Source organism: Bactrocera oleae, chromosome 2 (assembly GCF_042242935.1).
Source record: "Bactrocera oleae isolate idBacOlea1 chromosome 2, idBacOlea1, whole genome shotgun sequence".
Lineage (NCBI taxonomy): Eukaryota > Metazoa > Arthropoda > Insecta > Diptera > Tephritidae > Bactrocera > Bactrocera oleae.
This window is the reverse complement of record NC_091536.1, coordinates 2,470,557-2,496,456: the sequence shown is the minus strand read 5'-3', so window position 1 is coordinate 2,496,456 and position 25,900 is coordinate 2,470,557. Positions and strand designations below refer to the sequence as shown.

General features: G+C 37.2%; 1 protein-coding gene across 4 annotated transcripts in view; it reads right to left on the bottom strand.

The window, feature by feature from the left end:
• Positions 1-25,900, bottom strand: part of Glut4EF (Glucose transporter 4 enhancer factor) — a 250,590-nt gene that overhangs the window by 70,534 nt on the left and 154,156 nt on the right. For all 4 annotated transcript variants that reach the window (XM_070106639.1, XM_036373735.2, XM_036373736.2 and 1 more), the window contains 2 exons: positions 11,925-12,052; positions 11,541-11,758 (listed from right to left, as the gene is read on the bottom strand). In XM_070106639.1, the coding sequence (XP_069962740.1) occupies positions 11,541-11,758; positions 11,925-12,052 (346 nt within the window). The remainder of the gene's footprint in view (positions 1-11,540; positions 11,759-11,924; positions 12,053-25,900) is intronic.

Sequence of the window (25,900 nt, the reverse complement as noted above, 5' to 3'; positions counted from 1 at the left end):
TAAGCAAATAGAACACCAAATTTAAGAAACAATCTGCTGAAGTTGGAGTTTTTATTATGTGAGCCACTAACAGGCCCTCACTGTATATAACTGGTACGTTTTAGTGCTATTTTACATCGGTTTTGGGGTAGTTCAAACTCAAAGCAACAGTGGAATTGCTCAATGGTAAATATGGATATTTAAAATATTATAGTTCATAGCAGATCGTGAGAACATAGAGTAGAAGTTGAAAAAATCGACTAGAATAACAAAATAAAATGACGGAAAGTGAGCAGATCGGTGAGCGCATCCGTGTCAAACTTACACATATTAACACACGTGCGCGCGTTCAAAGCGAACACTTTTAGAGAACGTTGCCAAGTTATGTGCAACTCACAAGAACAATTGCCAACTAATGGCAAAAACAAAACGCAGCAACAATGACAACAGCACAACGACGACACCAACGCGCAATTGCTGTTTTATAGAGGGCGCGGTGAGGCGCGTTAGCGGTTGCATTAGATTTGCGCTAGAGGCGGTGCTGATGCATTGAGAAGTGTGTAGCGCGGAAGCGGTGCGCTACACGCGCGTAACAAACAAACAGCTGTGTGGGTCCGCGTGGGGGTTTGCTGGTCGAGGGGCAGATCGACAATGATGCGCCTGCAATGCATTTACTGCAATTAATTTTTATTTAAACCAAACAACTGACAGGCAGCGCGTCACCATACGCCGCCGCACTCCGCCCAGTGGCAGTAGCGAATATACCGGCATTTGTGGTGAGCCGCGCGCTTACATACATACAATCGATGTATTCTATTGTGTGGATAAGTGCGCGAGTGTGTGCATAGCAATATGAACATGTTTCATTGCATAGTTGCCTCGCTATTTGTTTGTGCTGATTTTTGTCACCTTGAACATGAAAATTGTGTACTTGGCATAGATACGTTGAATATTTTATTTTCCGACTTTTCGAATGCGAACGCGAATGCGATTCAATAACAACATAAAAATGGGCACAACAACATGTGTGGATGTATGTGCGTCTAATTGCATATACCATATACAATATTTACTTAATATTGAATATGCGCTAGTTGCATATACATATATACATATGTAAGATTGGTGGTGTGTCAGTTTTTTGTTGGCATGCGGGCGTTCGAAACTATGCATTCACATACTAATACACGTGTGCCATACATGAGCGAAAAATTGCAGAAGAATTTGAAGCCATTTGAGCGGCATTTGTCGACTTGGCTTTGGCGGTGGGGGCGACGACGACGCTGACGGCGGCCTTCACAGCTGTGACCGTCACTTCAATGAAGCTTCGCTTAATGCGCCTTGCAGGGCGATTAAGTACCTCAAAGCCAATGCAAATACACACGTTTATATGAATGCATAATGGCTGGCTATGTATGGCGGTGCTGCCGCTGGTTCTACGGCGGGCATGCGCGGCGTATGATTGACACTCAAACGCAAATGCCAATTATAGATTTCCATTGGAGGTGTTCAGCGCGGAGCGTTTCTCTATTTGTTTTTGTTTTTGTTGTTGATTTATATTGTTATTGTAAATGTGTGCCTGCTCTTCGAGAAATTCATATGCTGAATTAATGCAATGGAGATGCACTTTTATCATTGTCAGCGTGAAATTTACATTTTATTATTTGTTTGAGATTTTGTTTTCGCTTTGTATATCCGCAGCGGCACGTAGCCGCTCAGCTACACGTGCTAATGCGTTTCATTATATGCGCATGTCGTCGCCACATGATGACTTCATTGTCATTTATCTAAGCAGGCGATGTATATACTCGCACATTCATACAAACCAACAAAACATATACGCATTCATATGCTCGTTTTGCTTTGAGCTTTGCATTAAATTTCCACTTATGCGCGTCGACTTTTATTAATTTCCCTCTAAAGTCACAAATTGCGCCGTTTTTCCGAGAATATGAAAATAATTGCTGCGAACTGCCTCCACCTCCACCATTATGATAAAATATGTAATTTTAAAAATAGATTGAAATTATTTGAGATAAAATTGGTGAAATGTAAAATGTCTATCATTTGGGACCTTACAATGGACCTTAACTGAAGAAGATCACATATAGAAAAATTGTATCAAAGAGAAAGTTCAGTTTTATGCTCTATTTCACTGGAAGAGGCTCTAGAGAATTGCAGATTCTAAATTCTTATAAGTCCTATGTCGATAGAACCCACACAACCGTGGATTTGGAAAGAACCACCAAAATTCGAACCTTAATGTGTTTACTTCAGTCTCTTTTTTGGGTAAGGTGGAGGCATATTTCTTATCCAGAATATATATTATATTTATTAACAAAACAGAAAATTAATTTTTACTTCAGAAGAAAGCAAAATAAATATGTTCCTTAAAAGCCCTAATTGTAGTCATCGTGATATTTTAGGTATATATGTATATATAATATATGTAACACATTGTTTTCAGTCACCCATTTGGCAATACTAGGGATAAAGTTAATGTAATCCATGTTATGTGAAGTGGCTGGTTGTCAGTCTACTATCCCCGGATAACATAATATGAATTTGTATTGCGTATGGCTGCTGATCTTAGTTGATAAACTCATAAGAATATAACGTTTACGCACAAATGTGGCAATTATAAATATTAGTTTAATCATATTTATAGAGAAATGGATATCTACATGATTTAACTTCCTTTTCCAATGGTTTTCCCCATATTCAAAGCCTACTACACTGGCCTGTTGATCAACTATTCAAATGAAAACGCCGGTAAATTGCTACTCGCCATTAATAATAAGAGTATACAACTTTTCAATTGATACACAAAATCGATACTACATTTAAGGTATATGATACCGTGTACATACATATGTGTATGTGGTGATATGTTTTTGGGGTCTTGAACTTGAAAGTATTTACGTATTTGTAAGCCATTTGTGATTTATTTCACGACAAGCAAATAATTACTTTTCATCTTCTTTACCATTTTGTTGCTGCGGAATATCTACTTCTGAGCATTGGAAAACAGATTCTGCTTAAGTCAATTACAATACATACAATTTTCGGTAATTAAGAAAAAATTTAAAACATTTATCAAAAGACTTTTTGCAGTCAACGCTCTTGTAGTATTATTGCCGAATTTTGCAGCAATAACAATTTTTGCGCTCCATTAATCAACTTTTAGTGGCAAGAAAATGGCTAAGCTGCCTAGAGGATCATGGCTGCGCATTTTAAAAAATTTCTCACTTAGTGCTACATAAATAAAATTTCACTTTTATTTGTGCCACCGTGCACATGCTGCCCAGGCGGATCTAAATAGGCTCTAATCTGGGTACAAGTGTATGTATGTATGTGTGAGTGCATAAATTCATGAAGCAATGCAAATAAAGTTTGGCAAGTTTTTCCACTATACCAAAATTAAGTTTAAATTTAGTTGCGCTCATTTCATTTCTGCCAACGAAAACTTCTGCTTACTGTTCGACTGCAACAACAACGATTTTATTTGCTTTGAAAACGCTGTGGCAAAATATAGTTATACTTAAGTCCGAGTGCTAGCCTTTGTCAATCTTTAATGTTCTTCAAGTCTATTACTCTATATGAGTACATATATAAATATTTATATGTAGAAGTATGGATATGTGTGTGTGAGCGTATGTGTAGTGGCCGCTGAGTTGGCGGCGATTGCTGACATTTAGAAATAATGCTCAGCTGTGTGGTGTTTGGCCGCGTGTAACCTTGAAAGCACGTACACGAAGGTATACGCTGCACACATACAAGCACACATGCATGGCTGCATTCGCCAGTGTGCTTGCTTGTGTCGAATGTAATTAAATTTTAGCATATTTAAAAATAAATAGTAATAGAAAAACCGGCGGAAAATAAGCTGCCCGCACATAGAAAATTTACAAGAACAAAAAAGGTACTAAGAACAACAACAAAACAGCAGGCAAAAATAATTTAAAATGGGCACTGAAATCATAAGAGAATAATACCATCCAAACCAGCGAGTAATTGCATGGACAAGGTGAAGGCGCTGGTGGGTGTAAGCAAAATATGTACAGTTCTAACTGTTAGTGTTAGTGTGTGCTCTGCTGCTGTTGGTAGACTCGGTGTCGCAAGCAAATTAGTCGGTTAGTCAGTCAGTCGGGCAAACATGTGATCCCAGTTGGCACAAAAATTCGTGTTTTAAAAACACCGCAAGCTCTATGAAATTTAAAAATTATTATTTTGACTATTGTTTGCCGATATCGTTGTCATTTTGATTTATTTATAGGCAAAAAATTCGCTACATAAGAGATTTGTATTTAAAATCACCATATTGAGAATTTTTAATTTTATATAAGCGTTATATGTGCATGTATATGTACGAGTATGTACGAAAATTTCTGTGCACTTATAAGTTTTCAATATAACTTGTTAAACATATATAAAAAAAATTTTATACAGCAAAATTAAAGTATAAAAATCAGAAAAATGTATTATTTGAAAAAAAAACAAAATTGATTTTTACTTAAAAAGCAAATATGTTGTTTATATTAAACTTTATGTATAAAAAATATTCATTACTTAGAAATATTTTTTTTAAACTATTTAGGAATGTGATTGAATTTATAAATATAAATTTGCTTATGCGTGATATTCAGCTACTTTTATGAAATATGACAACTATAAATTTTACTGTTATATTCATTTTTATTTATTTTGAATTTTTGAAAAGTAGATATCTTTATCTGCATAATTGCTTTTATTGTATTTTAATATCATAATTTAAAATAAATGTTTACTATTCATAACAGGTTTTTTTCTGTGCATCTTTCCAGCACTTACAGCGCCATTGTGGCTAGCCGCGCTAGGTCTAACAATTGAACTTTGTTCGCTTACAAATGTCTTTGTATACGCACGAGGTTTGTTCAAACAGTATCGCGAATTTTGTATTTCTTAGGAAAGTGTTTATTTATTCTTTAATATCTATATTGTTCCCTTTAAAGTAATGACCCCTAGATATAATGCATTCATGCCTGCTTTTTTTCCGTCAAAGCACTTCAAAAACACATTTTTTTGTGATTTTGTTCAGCTCCTCCTTCGATGCATTTTTGATCTGTTCAATCGTAGCGTAGCGTCGTCCTTCCATGGGCCTCTTCAGTTGTGGAAATTAAACAAAGTCACAGGGAGACAGGTCTAAGGAATGCGGTGGCAGTGGCACTATTAATGTATTGTTTTTGGCCAAATATTCACGCGTAATCAACGATGCGCGTTAACATAGTGCAAAAGCCAATTTGTGTTCTTTCCTAAATTCGGGCGTTTCTGACGGATTACTACGCGTGAATTGCGCATAACTTGTAGGTAATATTCTTTATTGACCGTACGACCCTTTGGCAAGAACTCATGATGCACGACGTTCCTGCAATTGAAGAAAATTGTTATCAAAACCTTCCTTCGACCGAACTTGGCGCGCTTTTTTTGGTCTTGGCTCATACGGCCGTTTCCATTGAGATGATTGAGTTTTGGTTTCCATATCATAACCATAAACCCATGGTTCGTCACCAGTTTTGACCCTTTGGAGCAGATCTGGGTCGTCGCGGACTGAGTCCAACATCTCCTGAGCAATTTCAACGCGACATTGTTTTTGTTTGAAGTTGAACAGTTTTGGCAAAAACTTCGCGGCATACGCAAATCAATAGGTTAAAATCGAATAGTACGAGTCAATCCATATGTTTAGTTCCTCAACAAATTCTCAATGAACATTCGGAATGCATCGGCGCAGCTAATTTTGTTTTTCACACAAAATTTTATACAAATTTTTTGACAAATTTTTTGGAATAAGTAAACATATTAAGTGTTCCATTTTTCATTTTAGTATTAGCTACCAACTGGTGGAACTGCAGTAACGTGATGAGTGCATTGTGCATTGTTATTTTAGCGTGCAGCTTTACACATTGAGATTCTACGGAATCATTAAAAAAAGAGCGAGCGATTACTATTTGAAATCTAATAAAGCAACAACAAAAATAAAATTGTACAGCGGCACCTTTGATATTTTATTGCGATCTGATTATGCAATTAACTTGAAAAACGCAACAACAACAAGTAAAGAAGAGCTATGTTCGGATGTAACCAAACATTTTATACTCTCGCAAAGTCAAACTGTATACTCGTTTGAGATTTCTTTATATTCTATATTTTGCTTGATTTGCATAGTGGAAAGTGAAAGAATCAGATAGAATTTCAAATGGTCTTATAGGGGATATAGGTATAGATTAGTTACACGCCATAACATAAAAATATGAGAAGAATGTTGTGTTCCTGAATACCAAATAACAGTCTTGTATCTTATTGCGGAGCTTAGTTATGGCAAGTTATTTGTTTTTGATTAATAGCGTTTTGTGGGCGTGGCAGTGGTCCGATTACGCCCACCTACAATACCAACCGCCTTATGGTAAAAGAAACATGTATACCAAGTTCCATAAAGATATCTCAATTTTTACTCAAGTTACAGCTTGCACGGACGGACAGACGGACAGAGACAGTCACCCGGATTTCAACTCCGCTCTTCATCCTAGTCATTTATATATTTATAACCTTATATCTAACTCGATTAGTTTTAGGTGCACAAAACAACGGTAAGGTGAATAAAACTATTATACTCTGTAGCAACATGTTACGAGAGTATAAAAAGAGCAAATCGAACATGATGAATGCCATGTATAAAAAGGCCGCTTTAGCGTCGTTGTGCCGCTTACCGCACGAACGCGTTGTGGTGGCAATTTGTCAGCTATGACTTAGACGATTTCGTGGAAGTGATTTCCATATAAACAAAAAATTAGCGCGAATAAGCTAAAGTAGTAATTAAAAAAAATTAAATATCGAACCGTTGACTGTGCATGACTGTTGCATGTCTACTTTGGTGGTGGCATTAATGAATTTCTTTAAGCTGGCTTGTATTACTTTCAGAACAATTAGTGGCACATTTCGATTTTCATGCTGTTCGTTGCAAGCCAATGTGCTGAATCAATACCTAAACACACTGACGCACACATAAAAATATATTTAAGGAAAAATTTTGCTCATATGCCACGTGCACCCTCAATGTCTGCCGGTCACGCGCCCTTTTTTCTGCTCCGAGAAAAAGTGAAGTGTTGCGCAATAACTGCAGCTGGATTGTAGGAAGTGCTCCTTTGTTTCAGTTCCAGCCGCAACTGCGGTTAGCGCTCTACTCACTGCGCTTGCCATTGTTAGCCAGCCAATCAGCGAAACGTGTTGTTATGACAATTTATTGCAATTCAGCTGTGGAAAAGTATTTTTTTCTTAACTGCAACGTTGCCTGACTACTCATGTGCACACATAAGGCTTTGGCTTTGTTGTCACTTCTGATGCGATGATATGATTTCTGTTTAGTTTTCTCGAGTTTTAAGTGACTTGCAATTTGAATTTGCACGGGTGTCACGGGCGCATTACATTTTTCGCTTCTCAGTTGCAGGGGGTGCGGGGGGCGCTGTTAACCTGAGGAGATCAGAAGTCTTTCAATTTCCCACATTACACATGCATACAAACATATGTAGTATATGTACAATATTCAGTAATGCACTTATGAAGAGCAGCTAAGCACTTTCATCCCTCAGCCCGCCTGCCTTTGCGAGCGGCTTTTCCACACTAACTGCAATTGACCACTAACCTAAAGTGTTTCTTTATGATTTTGTATCTTTCTGCTACCCCTGTTGTCTGTGCGATATTTTGCAACTGACCGACTCTGCTGCTGAGTGCCTGGATTGATCACTTTATTGCGCACTGCAAAAGTGCAACCGCGAAAACTTTAATGTGCCATTTGTTGTTTGTCTACTTTATTTTCTGTTATGAGGCCACTTGCGTTTTGCAATTATATTCAACGAAATTGTGCCACAAAATTGCAACAACACTACAGCATTATTGTAAAAACTTATAATTACACGAAAACAAAACGAAACTGTGTCAAGCATTTGCTGTTTTTGCTGTTGCAATGCATACTTCGCATTTATGACCGGGCGCGAATGGTATCCGACATTAACACATGTGGTTTTATGATGTTGCCACTTTGTAGGTTTTCGCTTTGACCAACGGTATATAGTTGCATGTAAAGCATTTGGTGGCAAGCGTGTAAAATTTGAAATATGCAGTCGCTGACAGTTGTTCAAACGAATTCAGTACAACATATGAGTTGAATTAGTGGACATATCAAAACTGATTAAGATATTTGAAACAAGTTCTTCCATTATTATTAGTAAATACATCTGTTAAATTAAATATAATATTTGCGAAATTTAAATTTTTAAATAATTATTATGATTTGTATAAATAAGAATTTTAATTTTCTCTTTTTACACTTTTTACATTTTTGCAAACATTTTTAATAACCGAAATTAAGATTATGTTACTTTTATTTTACTAATTAAATATAACTAATAACAATGTATTTATTTGAGCTCAAAATTGCTCAATTTAATTTTTACTGAAATAAAAAATTGGAACATTAACACGATAAATAATATATGAATCATTTTTGTTAATAGTTAAATATATATAATTAATTTATAAGTATTTTTATTAATTGTTATCTTGTTAATTTTTTTATAAATATAAATATTATGTTGACACAAAGTATAATATGAATGCATCATGAAAAAGAAAAATGTCTTTTAAAATTCAGTTTTTATGTTCCTAATAAGAATATAGGTGATGCCTAGTCTATGTAAATGCTTAAGCATTGAAAAAATACTAAACAATGAACTCGTCAAGTTAATTCTTTAAAATATTTGCCTTTAAATATTTTGGGTTTATACATACTTATGTTACATACATGCATACATATTCATACACAATTATTTCTATATTTATATATATACATGCAAACACATATTAATGCAAAAGAGAGGCAAAAGAGACCCAAAGAAACTTGTTGGCAAAGCACTTAATGCTCGAAGAAAAAAGTCTCGTGTAATCACTTCTACGCCAACTACTAGTTGATAGAAGCGCGTTTCTACGCAAAAGAAATAAGCTATCGCACCTGGAAAGTGCCAAAAGGCAAATAAAAGAGAAACAAACCATATGAGCATAAACTTATAACTCAGCTTATCAAACACACACACACAAAACAATAAAAATAAGTTTTCAAGGCTGCTAAAAACACATTTGTCAGTGGCAATGAAATTGTTGTTGCTAGTTTGGCTTTCGGCGAACAAAATAAAACAAATACACGTGTTAACAACAACAACAAAAAATAGAGTATGTATGTATATATTGATAATTTATATGTATAATATGTATTATATGTACATATGTATGGCTGTGTAGACACTTATAAAGAAAATTGTATAAGCATCATATTATATTATGTAGATATATATATATTTGTATGTGTACGTTAGTTAGATTAATGCTGACGCTGTAACATGCTGAAGCGTACAGTGTGTAATATTTCATTGTTGTTGTAGCGGAAGCGCAGTAGTCGTAAGTGGAATGTAATTGGTTATAGATAGTAAATAGTGCCTTTTGAAACAAACGCTATATTTCGAGCTATAAGTTTTCAGCAGATTCAGTTTTAAAATTTTTTTTAACAAATATTTTTTTTCTATTGTAAAATTTTAAATTTTACATTTTACCCTGTTTTTGAAAATAATTTATAAAAACCTTTTTTTTTAAATCTTTAACTCTTTTTGCATTTTACCAATTTTTAGTTAAAATAGGACTAAAAAATAACCTTTTGCATTATTTTTGTGCACACAGAAACTTATTATGTAGTAATTTAATTGTATGTATGTAAGCACGACTAATTTATGCTCTGTTGGGTTGGGCCACAAACTGGATAAAGTAAATATGCACAAGAGCGTAACAACACATAGGTATATTCATATATAGCGTACATTAATTTATACATGCATAAATATGAATGTTTAATTGTACATGTATGGTACATATGTAAATCTGTAATTTTGACGTCCAACCAGTTCTTTGGACTTTGTTTTTTCTTCTTACTTCCACTCTCGATGAACCAAGGGTATTTCAAAGATACTAGTTTCCCCACTAAAATTATTTCTTCTAATTATAGGTTGCTTGAAAACTTTGCGCTCGAAAAGAAATTACTGTTTTTGGTACGAAATATATTTTTTTATTCAATATAATCTCTCTTAACTTTATACACTTATTCGAATAATCCTGTAATAATTTTATGCCATCCCTATATGACTTTACGGAAGCTATGCAAAATTCCCGTCTACGACGGTAATAGCTTCTTCATTCGACGAAAAACGCTTTCCACGAAGGAATTGTTTCAGCTGGATGCTCAATTTAATTCGTTGAATTTTGTCATTGTTTAAACTCTTTTGTGAGCAGGTGAATTGTTTTGATGAAAAATGATTTTTTTGTGCTGCAAACTAAGTATTTTCTCACGAACTTTTTCATCCAGCTGATCCAAAATGCTGCAATAATATTTAGAGTTGATTGTTTTACCTTTTTGCAGATAATCAATCAACAAAATTCCTTTTGCATGCTAAAAAACTGATGGCACAACCTTCTTTGCTGATCGTTGTGACTTCACCTGCTTTAGAGCTGAACAATTATAGTAAACGTTCTTGTTTCAATGTCGGATCTTGGTGGTAAATCTAAGTCTCATCCATAGTTATAAAACGATGTTTTACAAGAGAATTCGGTAGCTCTAATCTGTGCTGTGCTGCGTGTAACGGATGTTACACACTCGCGGCATACAAAACCTGCCACTTTCAAGGGCGGCAATGCCACGCAGCTGGCAATTAATACTGCGACCAACCTTACGATCACAACAACAGCAGTGCACCGAGTTGTGAGCAATTAGTTGTAGTAGTGCATTTGGTGTGCCACATTGGCAGTGTGTCACGCTCGGCTGGCGCTGACACTGGCGCTATGGGCGTATACGCAATATAAGCGCGCCTATCGCAAGCCAACGACATTGTTGTTGCTCATACGCATTGGCAGCTGCAAAAGTTGCAACATTTAATGCGCGCATTAATTAGTTGCTTCAGTTATGATGATTTGGAAGCGGCGTGCTATGATTGAGCAATAAAGATATGCCAGAAGTATGTATGTGTGTCTGCGTGTGTGCGTTGGAAGACGGCTGACCACAGCGCTTGCCCTTAAAGACCAAAGACGATTTATTATCGCGTGGGACATCAAAGATAATATATTTACGTTGCCTAATGACTGTGTGAAAGCGAAAGTAGCTACAAAAGCAACAACAAAAGGAAAATGTAGCAATTTTATTAAATGCTCCACTTGCACCACAAAAAATTTTCCAACGCATAAATGTGTAATTTTGCATGCGTGTGTGTGTGCATGCGAAGTGGCGCATGCAAAAATTTGGCGCTTTGCGCTGTATTCGCTACACACAAACGCTTCGTACGCAATACGGTCTAGTCAATCAAATGGCAAGCAATTTGGGTCAACAGACGGCAATCGACAATGAAATTTTCGACACTTGCGTCTAACTGCCTGCCACAATGGCATTGCAGGCGCCCGAAAGCGTATTTCTAATGTTATGTTGGCCATGTACTCACCCTCTTTTTGCGTGGCGCCTCTTCCTTGAAGTCTACGACGATGCCCTCGTCCGAGGTGGATACTGATGTCGTGCGTATGCGTGTGTTCGGATCGTTCAGCATGGCGCTCGTATTGAGGACGGCATGGCCATCATCGCTGAGCGGCGGCGATGAGCTGCCCGAACTCCATGAGCTGCCCGATGACGACGAACTGCCCGGACTGGAGCCATACCATTTCTCTGAAGTATTTAAGTATGTCAAATGCAAAGAAACCGAAAGAAAAATAAATGACTCGTGAGTAAAGTGCATGAACGAGTGTTTTTTTTTACAGAAAAGGAATAAGTGGGAAATATAAATATTTGCTTAGTTGTACGTTTTGGTGATTGCAAAAACGCTTCTGCTGACCTGCATTTTTGGGCGAATGGGAGAGTTTCATTAAAATCATTGCTGCTTGACACTCCTCCATTTCCTCTTTGTCACCGCACTGTCCGCTGAAGCAATCGTGTATGTATGGCTGTGGACGTTTGCGTGAGCTGCAAGAAAAAAAAGGTGGTGCAAGGCTTAAAATGATGTCACGAGGCAAATATGTGTGTATAGACGAAATAAATTATATAGAAATATATAAATCTATTATTGATGACGGCATGGTTAATTGTGACGGTAATTTTGTAGTTATAGAGTAAGTCATAGTAATTCTAATATTTGTGTGCATATCATCATTTTTTCCACATATTATATTGAATATTAATTACGTAATGTATGTAGTCACGTGATATCACGAGATCTGTTTCTATAAGTAATGACAACAAATATTTTGAATTCGCACAGAAATGTTGATATATATGTTATTATCATATAAATACAAGAAAATATATAATTTAAATCGATACATGTGTGTACGTATGCACATATTCATGAAAGATATGTTGGCAGGCGCTTAGAAAATTAAAAAAAAATATTTAGCGTTTATTTATGAAAAATACAATCAATATTGGTAATGAAAAGACACTCATGCATACACATATATTCATATGCATACACACGTACATACATATACATATATAAATAAGAGCTAAATCGCGGCAGCAGTTTCTCATGCAACACTGCCGCTGCCAATAAGTGCCATTCAACATAAGTGCAAGTGCGTAATTAACGGTATGTTGCGACACTAACCAAAAACGCTTTCTTCCGTTTACAAAATTTTATTTATTTTTCTACATTTTATAATTTTCGAATTGTTTTTTTACGAAAAAATATTTTCTAAACGCCGTGCAAACGAAAAGGTGCGGAAAATATATTTACGAAATTATGTTGTATTTAAATATGTAATGCTATTTCTGACTTTTGTTTCTCATTGATTTGTGTTAAGAAATTGAATATTATAACAATTTTCTATAAATGAAAAACTTAATTTCTTACATATAGAAATGTTTGTCAAATTTGCTCTATCCCATTCACAAGGCCTATGTGTATACAGATTTTTGTACGTGTGCTTCGAACAACGCAGAAATTTCAATGTCGTGCCAACAATATCAACGCAAATTAGTAATAAAATATATTAATTATTATCTGAGATGAATAACCGTGAATCACCGAGCATGCGTTTATGCTTCGCCTACGCAACGCTGTGTTATGTATATGTGTATTGAGTAAATACTTATACATACATATATCCATACATTTGCACAAATACCTTGAAAATAAGAAAAAAAATACAAAGTAAATAGCATTTTAACAAATTGGCTTCAAAAGTCGCCCGAAAAATCGTCCATTACAAAGAGCAAAGGTGCATTTCTTATAGCACACCAGCAAACATTCATTGAACAAAAATCTACAACTCCAACCAAAAAAATAATAACAAAAACAATAACTACATTGTGTTTAATATATACTTGAATATTTTTTATTTATCGTACTGCGATTTCACTCCAGTCAAAGCAAGGCGAAACCCGCGCAAACCCGCGCAGCTGTGCACAACTGCTTACACAAGCGCGCACACATACAGCCGCAGTCATGTCTGCATAATACAAATGTTTGGTAAAAAATATTTCACTTTGTTTCTTTCACAAGACGGCGGCGGTGTACGTATCTACACCCCCGCTATTTTTCAAGGCGCTCACTGACCTTGCGCAATAATATGGTTTTGAGTCATTCTGGGCACTAAAAATAATTATCGCCGCGGCATACAAAGCTCGAAGCGGCTGAGTGGAACGTCATTTGCGTTAAAGGAGTGCGTATGTGAATGTTTGAAGTGCGTGTGTGTGTGTATGCCATTGTTGCGGTGCGCCGCTGTTGGGTGGGGTTAGTGGGTTGCGCAAAGCTTGATGAACTGTTGATCATGACAATGACACAATATGTTTGCTTGGGCAGATGATTGCGCGCGACGCGATGTCGTTTGTTTGCACTGTTTGTGATTGTGTGTGGTGCAGGTGGATGTGGCGGCACGCCATGTATGGGCATGTGTGGCGCGCAATGGTACGTCAGCGCACGTGATTAGAGGGGACAGCGCATGTTGTTGTTGTGATATATGTCAGCAGACAGTTTATTTTTGAATGCAACTTAATGAGTCAGAGAAAGAAATTAAGAAAAAATTAATTAAGTTAGAAAATGTTGTGTAATACCGCTTTCCATTGAACTTTTGCAAGCTTTTATTGCTTTTTTGGCTTTTCTTCGAAGTAACATTATTTATATTGACTGATCACATTATTTTGTATATAAAGAGTTTGGAGTTTGACTCAGCTTGAATGAATGGCTACTGGGTGGAAATTAATTACAATGAAAACAACATTTAAAAGTTTCACAAAAATGGTAAAAGCCATTTGGTAAAGGTTGAAATGTCATTATGTAAGTATTAAGGTTCTAGAAGGCATCCTTTTATTATTTTGATCACAAATGTTTTCTCCTTTATGTCTTAATTAAGCATTTTATCGGAACAGAAACAGAACAGAGAACAGAAACAGAAACAGTTTTCTGGGCAGGTAGTAAGTGAGTGGTATATCACAAACTCGCGAAATGTATCACTATTGTCTTGTTAGAGCTTAAAAGCTCCACTAAATTATCTGGCTAAAAGCAGTGAGCAGCACACGTCGTCGATTCCAAAAACAACCGTGCACAGGCAAAGCTACTTCAATTCTTATGCGGCACTTATAATCTATAGATTTTTGCTCGTTTAGTCACTTGGACAGTGCGCCACAGCCTTGATCAGTAGAATGTCAAAATAAAAGGCGATTTGCTGGATAAATGCTTCTTCGGCATTACAGCGCATATATACAAATACCAAACATCTGTGTGTGTGTGTGTGTGTCGCTCTTTCGTACCACAAGCTGACTTTATCAACCCCGTTCACCAGCTAAGCCGAGTTCATACTCTAGCTGGTGGTAATAAAATTTTATAGTTCGCTACCAATATTTACTGTTGACTCTTTTAGCACTCGAACACACTTCCTCGTCGCTAATTTACGGGCATTTCGTGCATGCCACAGCGTATTTGTTGCTGCACACTTCTTTGTCGATAGCTTCGTCATTATTTGCGTCGTGAGTTGTTGCTGAACATATTATAAAAACGAAAGATGCTGTTGTTGTTGCAGCATAGCATTTGTCCTGCTGTAGAAATCAGCTTAGAGCTAGCCGCCACAAACTCATCGCACTTGGCATCTTGGTGATTTTACCGTAAACGTTTCGGGGCCTGCAGCTTTTGCCTTGGCTGCGGTATTGCGGTCACTAAGGTACCGTTAGAGCTGTCGATAGTTATGGCTTAATGTCGACAATATTTTCATTGCTTTTATTTGTTTTTGTTTTTTCCTATATGTGACCATTTGTTAGCACATTGAAGGCATCCTCGCACCTACAACTTCGCTTTGAGTGTATTTGTGGTACTATAAGTGTGTGTGTATGTGTGCGTGTATTAAATTGGCTGAGGCTTTGTGTTTATCTAAGCACATATTTGTAACTTCTTCGCGTCTTCTGCGAGTGTTGAGCAGTATCTAAACCATTTCAAGTGAGAACTTATACTGACTTTACAGTTTTACTCAGTTAGTAGCGTTATACATATGTATGTATGTATATTAGAAAAGGTAAATACTAAACTTTGTTTGCTTGAGTTCTTTGTGCGAATTTTGAACGTTAGTAGATTTTTTTGGGTTCCCCATGGAATAAAAGTTAGCAGCAGCACTTTTTTACATGGTATTTAAGGGGCAACACCTCATGTGACAGCTTAAAATACGTCGATTTTTGGGAATTAAAACCAAAACTACTGTATCGATTTCCAGTGTATATTTATAGATATTTTAAGAATACACAGTGAAATAAAAAAAAAACGATTAAATATTTTTTGAGTTATACGAGCTCTCCGACAGCACTAAAAAAAGATCCGCGCTGCAGCAGTGATTCCGCCCTTTTCCGTGGATGAAACTTAAAAATAAAAAAATATCGTTAAACTCGAAGATATTGATTCTACAAATCAAGAAACAAAAAAAGAAAACTTGACAATGGCGGCGTTTTAAAAAAAACAGATTGAATTTTACCCCAAATTTTGGTCGTTTTTGGCCCGAAAAAATTCGATTTTTGATCAGATCAAAAAATTGATAAGTCAAGATGATCGGATCATTTGGCTTCGAGTTATCACTTCAGCAAACTCGAAAAATACTGTTTCGAAAAAAAAACGCGTTGAAAGATAAACTGATGGAGCTGATTGTACTACCGTTTAAACTGGCTGTAACTCCAAACCTGTTTGAGATATCGATTGGAAATTTTTGTATGCTATTTTTAATTCACACTAGATGCGCCCCTTAAGTTACTACCCTCAATTAACTACGTTGAGCTATAAACACTGTTTTGAGCTTGTAAAGAATATCGAATTGGTACTTAGGACACGTTTAGAGAACAGTTTTTATATTATAAACTCCGTGCTTATGAGTAACGTTTAATACTAAAAACTTAACCGGCAAATAAACACGAGATTAAGGTTATGTGTTAAGGAACAACTGTTAATGTGGTATTTAAGGTGGTTTTTAATAATTTTTTTGTATGATAACCTGCGTATTTCTGAATAGAGTTTATTACTAAACCCCAGAATGACCATTAAACATGCGCTTCAGGACGATTTAAGTGAATATCACGAAAGTGTTTTCATGCAATCTCAACATATTTACACTCTTGCCACATTTGATGCCACAAATGCATATATGCATTTCATAGGTAATATTTTGTGACCAGATCATAACAGTATGCTGCCTACAAAAGTGTTTGTTATAATCCGCCAAAAACAGTTTTGAGGACCACTTGACGTATCGCAACTTGCTGCTGTTGGCCATTGTGCCCCTTGTTGCTGTCGCTCATACAATGAATGCCGTTATTTTTTGGGATTGTAACGCGCAATTACGGAATAGTACCCGCCTGCTGCAGACATACATACAGAGTAAAATCGAGTTGCGCTGCAGTGACTGTAGCCATTTGTTGCAAGAGTTCTTTAGCCGTTGTTTTAAGTCGTTGTTGGTGATGGTGGCACCGCTTGCTGCAACACATGCGCTGCCTTTTTATATTTCTTTGGTTTGTTGTTGCTAAAGTGATATGTAGTTGCAAAGCTGCAATTCGTGGCACCGAGATTGGGGTGCCACGTTGCACGGCTGCTGTTAGTGTGGCTGTTTATATGTTGCCGGCTGGCTGATGATTGACGGGCGCGGGCGGCTGCTGCCATCGGAGTGCCCCAATTCTGGCGGCCGGCAGCTGACGGCTGGCGTTGGGCTTGAAATGTGATATGTGTGCGCCGTTCGCTTTACTTTTTTGTTTTGAGTACGAATTGTATACGTCTAATTTTCCGCTAAGTTTTGCACATATCTTATGCCGTTATTGATGTTATGATTATTGCAGAAGTAAACTTTGATTTCCGCAAACACGTCGCTCACCGCTGGCGATTCGGTGACCACATGCCACTGCGATTATTTGATTGGGTTTATCTGTGTGTGCTTGCTGTTGTTGTTGGCATCATTTGCTTGGCGTGCCACAATTACGTTTGGTAGTTGTTGCTGCGTTTGAAAATTGCCAGTGAACTCGCTACTTTTGCACCGCATGTTGCATATTGGCGCGCTGTTTATTGCAGCAATTATTGGCGAAACGCGGGAAGCGCTATGGCATACACATACTCATACAAATAAATATGTGCATGTGTGACTGCAATTGCCGAATGCGGACATGGCGCACGCAAAATAAACGCGCATGAAAGTGTGGCGGTAAATGCAGTAAATTTTGAATTGTTTTCACGCGACTCATGCAGTTCGGTATTATTTGCGCTCTGACGTGCTGACATTTCAACGGCAACCAACTGCGCTGGGTGAGTGGCATGTTAGTGTTGCCGCAAATGCCCGGCAGTGCCCTCTTGCGGCAGGACGTCATGTTGAGCGGGCGTGCGCGCGCGTCCACTCAGCCGTTTCCGCGCTTGAACCATGCATTCGTGTGCTGAACGTGCAACAAGCAGCGCGGCAATAATTTTTGCCAACTTATAGCCAATTGTTGCAACGTGATTGATTTGCGCTAATTTTCCTTCTTTTATTTTGCCACACAAATATTGTCTGATATTCATGTCTTGCGGTGCTTGCTGCCACAACTAAAAGGTGTTGGCAACAACACAAATTGCCGCTGCTGTGTACATGTGCGCCTATTTCATAGGCAATAATTTGATAATATCAATTGCATTTGGCATTTTAATTGAAATCGGGTGCAGCGAATGGTTGCATGTGTGGCATGATAATTTGTTACAACTGCTTTTGTGGAACTGGCTTGTTGCACGCTATTGGCGGCTATAAGAGCGCAATGAGCGTGGTAGCATTGCCGTATGAAGTGTAACTGTCACTGTAATATGCTACATGTGGGGCATGTAACGCGCGTTCGCTACGCTTTCATCTAAATGTATTAAAAAAGGGTGCCAAATTTGAGCGCTCTAAAGCTTTTACAATTCGTCAATGCAACCTAGTGAACTTAAGCGGCAATTATCAATTGAGTCACTTCAATTGTTTTGGCAATAATAGCCAAATCATCAGCTACAACGCGCGCTTTGCAGGCAGCCAAAACAATTATGGACATTTTTCGACAATTTATCATGTTACTAGTGTTGCACGCTTAAGTTGCTTTTGGCATTGCTGTTGCATTTTTGTCTCCAGTTGGCCAATTAGCTTGTAGGCAACGCAATTGCACCACAAAAGTGTGTTTAACATAAACCAAACAACAACAACACCAAATTAATGGCAGTTAAAGTAACTCTCAATTGCTGAGCTGCCAGTTGTTGGAGAAACGAATTCACTTGACAGTCGTACCATTGGGCAGCCGCAGCCGTGTAGCCACTAGCGAAATGCGCATTAAAAAATAGTCGCGTAAATTTCTAACAACAAACAGCAAAACTTAGTGAAACCCAAAAGAAATCAATAGGTGTGTAGCTTTTGTGCATAATAAATGAAAGCAAAAACAATAATGAAACCGAAAAATAATTGAAATTTAAATGCGCTTCCAAAAAGAAGCAGACTTTCACTTTTAAATTGACGTCGCACCGACAGACGCGGCGACGTGCTAATTTAGTGGAAACACTTTCGATTTCAGTTTTATATTTTACGTGTCTACTTGCGTAGCGTGAAAACGCGGTACTATCTTCTGTATGGTGTGCGGTGTTGTGTTGTTTCATAGATACAGTATTACTAGTGTGCAACTAACGGTTGTGCTGAATTAAGTATTTACAGTGTCTGAAGGGCGAGACAAAAAGTGTTGGTCCCAGTTCATATACGATATTGTCGCCCAATCTGCTTTTTTGTGGGCGAGGGGACGACGAGGAAAGACGAACGGACCGTGCCGCACGTACTCGAGTGCCGAACGAAATGACAGAAAAACTCGATTCGAGTTGCTGGACTCTTTTCGCTCATGTGAACGCTTAGGGTGACACCAAAAGAGAATTTGCTGATAATGAGCGACTAAAGAGTCCCCATGTGAACGCAGTATTAGAGATGTTTAAAATAATAGCGTTTTTATTAAGTAGATATATAAATGATCAACATGACAAGCTGAGTCGATTTAGCGCTGTTCATTTGTCTGTATATACGAGAACTAGTCTCGCAGTTTTAGACATATTGATCTGAAATTTTGCTCACGACCTTTTCTATAGAAAACTTTTTCATTTGACGAGATATCTTCAAGAATTTTCGCTTGAATTATTCGCTAAGGCAGCGGTGCGATTTCTGAAGAAATTGTTCAGATCAAATCCTTATAGCATCTAAATCCCTTACAAACCGATCGATCCAAATCCAGTCCACTATCTTCACAAAATTCAACAGGGGTTATTGCCGACGGCATTGGTGCAATCTTTGAAGTAATTATTTAGATCGGCAGCATATACCTGGCATACAAATTGACCGATCTTAATCAAGTTTTTGGAGAGAATATTTTGTTTTTTTTAAGAGTTATAGCTTTGGTGCGATCGAAGTTAACGTTTTAACAGAGATATTTTTCAGTATATTTTGTCTTTTTTCCGCTCTCGTATGCATCGAAATTCAATAAATGAGATTCCGTTTTGAGGTTTTGATTTACGCTACATGACAATTCCAAAAATGACCGTGCAATTTGTACAAAGTAACCATTGTGACAGTTGCCTTGGAACTCCGGTACAACAGATGTCAATGCAAACGCACACAAAGAAAGATAAACCATCAAGTTTCATTTATTTGTATCTTATTTTTTAAAGCTTACTCTATCTTTTGCTTCCGGATAAACTGACACGATCACATCAGTTAGAGCGTGCTTTTCGTAAATGCTCATAAGCACAGTTACGCGTATTTCCGCATGCTTTAACCTTCGATCTCAAACGAAATCTGATGTGTAAGTGGATACTTAAGAAATTGTATTGCCGTCTTTTGCTGACAAATCGAAAATTTAATTTTGTGTTTAATCATTTTCGGGCTCTTACATAATTAATTGAGGTGTGCATATGAAAATAGTTTTAAATTTATTGAAAATATATGAGCAACTCTTCAGCTTAATTGCTGAGTTTAAAGCGAGAAATACAATATGTTTTCTCTTAAGCTAAACACACTTTGATCGATAAGTTTTGTGATCGCAATCAATTTCCGCTGTAATTCGATTACATTAATTACTTTTTTTTGGTGAAAGAGGTCTCACCGATAATAATTTCTTATCGCTCAAAATATAACAAAGGAAACTCATTTGACAATATCAGTATATGCAAATATTTATATATTATATGTATGTATGCATATACTATGTACGTGGTTATACAAATGTCTTTAAGTATTTTTTACGGCGACCATGCAAGAAAAGCGGAAATGTAGCCGCAACGAAATGGCAAATATTGATTATCTCAGCTGTCAACGGGCAACAGAAATACATATTGACATGCCTACAATCGTATACGCCATTTCATATGTGTGTGTGCGAGTGTATGCGAGTAGTGTTAACATTATTCCGCCTCTGCGGAAATCGCGCACTTGCTTGTCGCGCCGGCGGAAGCGTCTGTGCCACAGGAATACAAGGCAGGAGTTGGCGGCTGCAATCAAGTTGAACTCCATTTATTAACTGTTGTTGCTTATTATTGTTGTTGCTGTTGTGCTTTGCAGTCTTGCGCTCCAGTTTCGGCTGGTGCATGCGCGTGTTAAAATTCTCGCGGGACAAATATTGATTTAACCCACTTTGCAAATTTACTTATCAGTCATCAGCGAGCGTTTTGCCGCTAGAACACATAGGTATATCCACACATACACATTTATATAGACATATACATACTTGTACATATGTATATAATAACCATAAATGTACATGAGTGCGTACGCAAAATATTTGTTTGTTGTCGCTTGTCATGTGTGGCTGTTATGTGCGATCGCCAATGTTGCATGTGGCAAGCTACTGAGTCTGACTCTGTTGCTGAGAAACAAAAAGGGATATCTTTGTTACACTTGTTGTTGATCGCCGTTGATGTTAAACACGTATGTGTACATATGTACGTTTGTATGAATTTATATGGAAATAAGATATTTGGATATACATACTTGTATATATAGAGATATATAAGTATCATATTTGTCTTTGTAGGTGTGCGTTGTTGAAAGCGTTGTTGAAAGCGTTATTTTGTGCTTTAGTTGGGGTTGTCACTTGTGTTTTTATTTCACTTAGTGAGTAAAATCACTTATATACATATTTACTTATTTGGTTATTAAGTGCGCTTTGGTGTTGTTGTATTTGACACTTGTATTGAGGTTAGTGTTACTTCTTGATTAACTGTTATTGTTGTAGCAGTTTTATTCTTGTTACTTGCTTCTGTTTTTTTGACAGTGCATTTATTTATGTACATATATACATGTACATGGTATGTACTTATATACCATCTATATGTATGTATTTGCTTAGTTATGAGCGACACTTGAAGCTTTTGGAGTGGGTGCGATTTCCTGTCGCACTATCGAATTAGTTGTTTATTCATATAAATATATATACATATTATACATCTACATATATTATCATTTGGTGTTTTGTGCGAGCAATTTCTGTTTGAGGAATATACTCAACGCTGGGCATTAAACTACAGACAACGAAAAGCTTTTAACCAATTTTAGGAAAATCCAATGCTCATACATTTTTACTATTAAGTATTTACATTCTCAACATATTTACAGTTAAGAATTCTTTAAAAAATATCAATCACTTACTAGTATTGAACTCAGAGTTCATTTTTATCAAAAGAATTCTAAGAACTTAAAGTTGCTTATGCTCCGCTTTTATAAGCGAATTGCAAAAGAACACTCGTTAAATAAAAATATGCAACGGACACACTAACGCAAGCTCGACTATTCTTTATTTCAAAGTTCTGTAAGGTTGCTTACAAACTAAGCGATCTTAAACTCAGCAGTTGTGGATTGATTTTTAAAACAGCTATTTTTAACTAGCCGATCGCAGCTGTGGCAGTTTTTCTCGCTAAACTTCTATTAGATCGGCTTCGGCAGACTCACTCCACATCACTCTCGATTTATTGATACTATTTTCTGCTATTTTCCCTTATTTACTTAATATTGATTTAATTTTTTACTTTATTTGTTTATTTATTTATTTTAGTTTTTTCACTTTAGCAGTTTGTAGTATCAAAATTTGTATGATAAAACAAAATGTGATAAGCAGTTGGCGGTAAGTCATAGTCGAACAGGGAGATTTCGAGTAGATTGGATTCAAATCACCTCCCGTTAACAAGTGCAATTTTTGTATGACGAAATCGAAAATCGAAAAAAGCAAATTTGTTATTTCATTTGTGATTTGAACCATTCACAAAAGTAAAAGTGAGTGAAGATAGCGGTTATACCACTTTAATGAGGTATCCGCATATTTTCCTGTTTCAATTCAACTCGATAACTTTGTTGTTGCTTTCACATGTACATTTTTTGACAAGAAGAAGAAGAAGAGAAATGACCAATCGAAGACATCTACTCAACAGCCTAAATTTTGTGACTAAGTGTCTTCGGAACATGGTATAAGCTTGGAACCATTAGTGCGCGTGTACAAATCAAGCGTTAGCAGCCAAGCAGTGTCAACCGAAAATGCGTCGAGCGCTGACAAGACCTGTTTCTTGTTGTTGTCGTTTAACGTGCTGGCCGCGTGACACAATTTCTTAGCGACACAATAATTTCGTAGGTACACACGGACCCACGAGTTAGTAATAACAATTACCAAAACGAAACTAAAAATTAAATAAATGCCACTCATGCCGAAGGTGGAGCAAAAAAGCAACAAAATAGAGAAAATATGACTTGTTATTATTTTTGGCCGAATTCGCATATTTCTGGTTTTGAATGAAAGCTTTTACGAGCCAATTCACAACAAATTGGCAATTAAAAAAAAAAAACAGTAAAAATACATACACATACATACTTATGTATTTATGTAGTATATGCCTACCTGTAGTCGAATATGTAGTTATATGTACATATGTATGTACAACGGTATGTATGTGTTCAGTTCGCATCTTTTTTGTGCCACGCAAACGTAAACAAACAATGAGCTATAAAAATGTGTTATTTCGTTTGCTATTGCTCTTGTTGTTGCCTTTGCTCTCGATGTGTTTTCTCACACTAAATATGGCGCGTAGTTACGCACAAGTAAAGCGGAAGTGTGAAATCGCCAGCGCCGCTATGATATGCCATAGTAAGAGCAGCGCGGCGTTGAGCAGGTGAACGCGAAAGTGGTCTCAACACCGCGTTAGTGGGTGTGTGTTTAGGCAGATAAGCTTTTCAGGTACAGCTTGGCGGTCTCGCACATTTTTGTTTGCATATTTTGGCAACGCACATTGACGCTCGGTATTCGTAGTGTTTTTTGCTTTCGTCGCAATTTAACTGTAAAGTGTTTCTCGGTGCGATCGGTGGCATTTGTGCGAGCGAGATGGTTAGTGGCCGGCGAGTGAAAAATCGAGACGCTATGCCCGGTACGTGGCATGCCGGTACATTTATGTATACATATACATACATACCTTAGATATGTACATATATTCAAGTTTATGTGCGTAACTTTTCAGTTTTGGGTTTTTCGTTATCTTAAGTTTTCGGTCGTCTTTGGACTCATTGCCAATTGAGAAAGCGGCTGCCTTGTAGCTGTCGCTGGCACTTCGTTTTCTATTTTACGTTCGGCTGCGTTCGTTTTTTCAACTTAATTGTGATTTTGTTTTTCAAGCTGTTTTGATTGCGCATCTCCGTCACCCTGGCTGCGACTGCATGCTAAGTTGGCTTATTAATTCATGCCAGCTATCATGCGAGTTTCTTATTTTTGTTTTCCGCGCTCTTTTGCTGTTTTGTTTTTTTGGGTTTTCTTGTTTTGAGCAGCCACTTTTTTGATAAAATTTTTTTCTGCCTTCATTTTTACTACGCGCGTTTTGTAATCTGTTTGCCTTGTTTGTCAGTTTGTTTGTGTCCGAAGCACGCCCGATGCTTGCGTGCGTATTTGGTTTTTGCCCGCGTGCCGAGTCTTTTGGACTACGCATTTTTCGCCGTTGTTGTGCATATTTTATTTGCTTTGCTTTATGTTATTGTGTAGTTGTGAAGCAAAGCGTAATTTACTTGCGTGAGTGTAGCATATGCTCCGCTTTTGATGAATCTCCACCTGATGTTGGCTTTCAAGCTTTTTACACCCTCGATCTTTGTAACACCCAAAAGGAAACATCAGAGACCTTATAAAATGATCAGCGTATTTAGCCATGTCCGTCTATCCTTCACTCTGTATATACGCGAACTAGCCGGACATGTTTTGAGATATCGACCTGAAATTTGGCATACTTCGTTTTTTCTCCAAGAAGCTGCTCATTTGTCGTAACCGCAATATATAGCCTATAGCTGCGACACAAACTGACCTATCGAACTAAAGTCTCTGTATAGACAACTTTTTTTAGTTGATAAAGCATCTATACAATCTACACGTAATTCAGCATAGCTACAATCTCCGAAGAAATTGTTCAGATCAGCCATTCAACTATAACGGGATAAAGATATACCCTTTCGTGCTACAAAAATGCACCTGATAAGGGTATTATAGCTTCGGTGTAGCCGATATATATGTGTACGCCATATATATGGGTGGTAATAAATTAGAGGAGTTGGACCCCATCGATCCTAAGTTTGTTATTTACAAATGTATATGTTTTTAAATATATTTATGCATACATACACTGTATACATTTTTATGGTCCTTATATGACGCTCGTTGCATTTAGAAGCTCAACACTTACAATGGCAACCAAGTGCCCGGCCGCCGGCTGCCGTGTTGCCACCCTGTGCTTGTAACTTGAACTTGAAGAAGCGCTGCAACAGATTTGTGTAAATGTACATATGTAAATACATATACAAGTACATAATATAATATATGCATAAGCAATGCTGACCCAAAGAGGCGCAGAAATATTGGCAATAAGCCAAAAGTAATTGCTGCCGAAGAAGGGCCGAATGGCTGCATGTAAATGTGGTGTTGTAGTTGTTGTTTTGAATCGTGTAGAAGGTGCAGTAGTTGGTGGTTGGCGCATTTGACATGACGACAATGCTGCTGTTTTTAAATTTAAAAAATTATTTTTATTGCCAGAGTTGCCGCGAATTCAATATTTTCAACTTTCTTTTTTTGCTTATCTATAGCGCTCAGTATTGCTGCAACACTGCAAACTCTGCTGTCCGTTAAGGTTGAAAATGAAGCAAACAGGAGAGTTTTAGCGGCAAAGCGAAGTGCTGGGAAGAAAGCAACGATTGTGGCAAACCACAAAACGCAGGCGTTGTCCCTCCTAGCCATGTTTAGACGTCAGCTTGCCACATGCAACAAACATGAAGTGCATGCATAAGTAAGTGGCAGTTGATTGGTGGCATATTGCAGCCGCAC